At 38.2% G+C, this 4,460-nt stretch overlaps 1 protein-coding gene across 1 annotated transcript in view; it reads left to right on the top strand.

Moving 5' to 3' along the window:
• The window catches only part of ZNF236 (zinc finger protein 236), a 60,269-nt gene extending 58,574 nt beyond the window's left edge, over window positions 1-1,695 (top strand). The window contains exons 31-32 of the mRNA XM_010146064.1: window positions 960-1,136; window positions 1,568-1,695. Coding sequence (XP_010144366.1) covers window positions 960-1,136; window positions 1,568-1,695 — 305 coding nt within the window. The remainder of the gene's footprint in view (window positions 1-959; window positions 1,137-1,567) is intronic.
• The last annotated feature ends 2,765 nt before the right edge of the window (window positions 1,696-4,460 follow it).

The raw sequence follows: 4,460 nt of genomic DNA, 5'->3' as shown, positions 1-4,460 counted from the left end.
AGAGCGGTTTGGAGAAATGTTGCCAAAATTAGAGGGAAGCAGATGATTCCGGTTCTACCAAAAAGCCATGTGGTAGTCCTTTATACAACACCAAAAAGGCTGTTCATCTCAATAGAAAACCTGGCATCAAAAGTGTCTGAGGAAACTAGATTTCACTTCAAACTAGTGAAATCCTTGTTAACAGCAATAGAAAGAACACTTGCTTTGAAGGACCTTTTACTGATTGTCTGAGAAGTTGGATTTAAAGTGGAAGCTACAGTGCATGTGGGACACTAACACACAGGTAACAAAGGAAGAGGGTACTTGGTCCTTTAAGGAAAAATGTGGAAAAATATGTATATTCCTGCTTGGGCTTCATTGTGCTAACTAATAGCAAAGTGTGTTTGTAAGTTCAGAAAGCGCTTTCAGAAGCACTTAGTGGCATACAGCCGCGTGTCTGGTGTTGGGGTTGGTTGTGGTATTGAGTGTTGAAGCAAAGGTCTCTTTTTTCCAAAGTAGATATTTAAAATTTTAAGATATTTTTATAATGAATATGTTCTTGAGTTTATATGTAGAAATCAGTAGTATTCTGGCAGATTTGGAACAACATGGCCTGCTCTGGTAGGACGTGGGAATAAGTAGCAGCTATTGGCCCAGGAGGCCACAAGTCCCACACGGAATTAATAGAAATTTTGTTTTAACCCATTCAGCTTTCTAGTTCCTTACACGAGCTTTGTTAATTCTAGAATATTTATCTACACTCTTCTAACTGATGTAGAAGATGGTTCCCCTGAGTATAGAAAAGTCAAACTGGTAAACCGATTTTTTGCGCCTCTATTAAGTAGTTTACTTAGATGATAAATTGGATGGGAAAGATAACTATATCAGCGGTTTAGGACTTAGGAATAGATTTAACTGGGGATGTTTTGCTGACAATATGGAGCCATTAGAGATTATCAGATGTTTTTCTCTTTTGTAAGGGGAGCGGCCATTTCAGTGTACGCTGTGTGAAAAGGCTTTTAACCAGAAGAGTGCTCTTCAAGTCCACATGAAAAAACACACAGGAGAGAGGCCTTACAAATGTGACTACTGTGCAATGGGATTTACACAGAAAAGCAATATGAAACTGCATATGAAACGGGCTCATGGTTACATCGGTATGTAGCATAATGATAGCAATGGTGAGTGCAGAAAGCCATTTGCTTTACTAGCAAAGCCCAAAACGCTTCCCTTAATTCATGGAGGATTTAGGCATTAATAGCCGAGGACCAGAGTTAACCGAGTTAGTTAACTCATTATTGCACGTGCAGCCCAAAATAGGTGGTTGAAACAGACTGGTTACTGCTTTGTTTTTTATGTGGAGCCCTGTAGTACAGAAATACAAAGTTCACAAACTATTACAGGAGAACAATTACGTTAGGTATTTCCTTAATTATTCAAAGAGCGTCTGATGAATTTACAGAATCTGAAGTAGTTGTGTAATACCTTTCCCAGCATGACTCCTTTATTCGTAAGTGCTGTATTTGCATTTTCCTTATACTGAATATCAAATCGTACTCACTCATCTTATTCTCTTGTACTTTGGTAGGTCCTGTGCAAGAGTCTGCGAGTCATCCAGACCAAGATGGGGAAGATATTAGTCGTGCTCTGAATTTAGAAGAAGTGGTACAAGAATCTTCAAATGAATGGCAAAGCATCGGCAATGTTTTTCGATGACACCTTAAAATTTTAAAGCTAGAAGTGTTTCTGGGACTCGAATTTCTTTAAACATGCTTTTGGAAGAGTAAAATGTGGATTTTACAGTTAAAGCATTGAAATTATTAACAACAGAATAATATATTATAGGGGTTTTTTAATTATTTACAAAAATTACCTTAAAGAATCATTCTTTTTTTAAGCGTGTAGAAGAATATTGGGAAAACATCCTTTATTCTGTGTTCAGTTGTCTGTGAATCAAGGAACTCAGGTAATACACTATACAGTTTCATCTTCTAATTCACAACTATTCGAAAAATAAACTGGAACTTTTTATCAGAACAGAATGGTTCCCATTTTTAAAGGAGGCCAAGAATAACTTCGTGGGAAAACAATGAAACTGTCGGTCAGCTTTCTTTTTTACGTGTTTAAAAGAAATAATTGGGGTTGGAAGCAAAATGTTACAGACTAGGTGCATGCCGTAGAAAATAGGGTTTGGATTCTTAGTTTTTTTTTTACAAGGCACGGGAAAACTCTGTATTTCTGTTTTAAGTTTTCAGTAGATTTTGAGAATTTGTTGAAAAAAAATAAAATGCCATGAGCTTATGGCTTTTGAGTTAAGCTTTTGCAAGGGAGCATGTTCATTTCCATTCCAACCACAGAGGCAGTTAGTTGTTAGTTCTTTCATGGAAAGTCTGAGGTTTTAAACTCAGCAATAATTATTTAAAGAGAATCCAAACTGGAAGAGGTCCCAATGAAATCTTCTTTTACATTTGCTGTATGGAATCAGCAGGTGCATATCTCAGTATCTGTGGAAAACACAGCCATATGCTACATCTGGGAGGTAAACACAGGGTTTTGTGTTAGCAGTGAGACAGTTAGATGCAGACTAGGTCACCTACATCATACAATGCTACCCTGTGCTGTAAGCATTTATCATTTGGAATTTCGAAATTCCTCATTATTTCCTTCGTGATTTTTGGGAATATGTTACTTCTATTTGTCGTTTAAGTCAGCTCCGTAGCTAAGTAATGCTTTGAAAGGTGCCACTTGTTAAGTGTAATCGTAACATAGGAACACTGGAGTAAAAACATAGTCATCTTTCAGACATTCCAAAGACAGAAGCTCTCTTCTTATTTTTTACCTTGTTGTTTTCAATTTTATTTATATGTTACATATATATAGATATATATATGTGTGCTTGTATGTATATATATATTTAAAGTTATATGAGCCTCTGTGTGGCTGATCAGTATATTTTGTAAATACTAATCCAAGTTGCAGGAAGTTCATCTTTTCGGTTTGCCGCAAGTACTCCTAGGTCAGTGGTGGATTTGTTGTACTATATTGCAGAGCTGGATTTTAATTTACCATCTGAAAGTTAATTGCTCTCAAAAAAGCCCTTTTCTGTAAATATTGTCTATACTTTGTCTATGAAACAAACTAGTTATTTCAGATTGCTGAAGCAAGAAATCACTGTTGGGTTTGATAGGGCATCTCTTTATTCTTTTTGTTAACTCTTTGGCATATGTATATAAGTAATATAGTTGGTGACATGAAAATAACACTTTTGTTATGTGGAATATTTAATTCAAAACCATGTTAAATAATACTACTTTTTTCCAAGTTCTGTTTTGTGTGTTTTTTTGAAGCATTTGATTCTGGATTCTAGGAAACTGTTCACCAGAAGTGCGTATGTCAGCATTATATGTAAAGAATGCACATGAAGTTTTGCCAGCAGTGCCTTTCCCTCCAGGCAGCCTGTTAGTGTTTCTGCTGTTTAAGAAAGCCATCGTACTTCACAGCTGTCTGAAGATACACTGGCCCTATGGCACAGCGCCCCGTCCATCTGTACCGGTATAGTAGTATAGAATATAGTATAGCACATACAGAAATGTGCTGCATTGCGTGTACCATGTGTGAAACCTGTCCCTGCTCCGCCTCTGTGCAAACGCACAGCAAAGTTGTTGATTTGCTCCGTAGGGGATGACACTTGCCAGAGGTTGCCAATTCCAGTTTGACAGAAGATGATTCACAGCTGGTCACACCCAGATGCAAATCCATCTTTCATAATGGGAACGTGGTTCCTGAATGCTGGGCAGCACTGAGTCTGCTCTAGGGCTGCTTGCTTTGCCAGCCAGTAAAAACTGGGAGTGGTTGATGCACTAAAAGCACATCTCGTGAGTAAAAAGGTGCCTTTGTTAAACGGTCACTTCTCAAAGTGTCATGTCTTGATTGGAGGCAATGAGTGTGTGTTTTAAGTCTTGGAAGTGTTAAATAAGCAGGTGAGTTTTGGGGTCGGATGATGTTTTTTCTGAATTCAGTTTGCTACTCCTGTCTATTACAGTAAACAGACTTTAAAAAAACTTTTATGGAGCAGGGTATTTGATTTGCTTCCCTGCACCCTCCTTCCCCCTGAACTTCAAAAATTCTCTCCTGAGTGTCCTGACATAGAGGTTTTCATAGCCCAGGCTCCTGGGTCAGACTGTGTTGGAGGTTTTTGAAGCATTGTGCCTGTTGCTCTGCAGTGCAAATACAGACACTGGGACCAAGCTGTTGATCTTTCCAAAAGCAGTGGTGAAGTCAATGCATTTTTTTTTTTTAGGAAGCAGAAAGAACTCTTGTTCTAAGGCCTGTTTTGGACCGTCACATGCTGTGGTAAGTGCATAGTGCTCGGGAATGCCCCTGTTCTTTCTGGTTTCATGCAGTCGTAGGCTTATACTCACCTCAGGCTTTTGGGCTTGTGTCTGCTCAAGTATTTCATAGAATCATCTGGTTGGAAGAGA

The sequence above is a fragment of the Buceros rhinoceros genome, unplaced genomic scaffold (assembly GCF_000710305.1).
Source record: "Buceros rhinoceros silvestris isolate BGI_N320 unplaced genomic scaffold, ASM71030v1 scaffold4502, whole genome shotgun sequence".
Taxonomy (NCBI): Eukaryota; Metazoa; Chordata; class Aves; order Bucerotiformes; family Bucerotidae; genus Buceros; species Buceros rhinoceros.
Note: the sequence above shows the minus strand (reverse complement) of the source record. Positions and strands in the feature narration are given on the sequence as shown.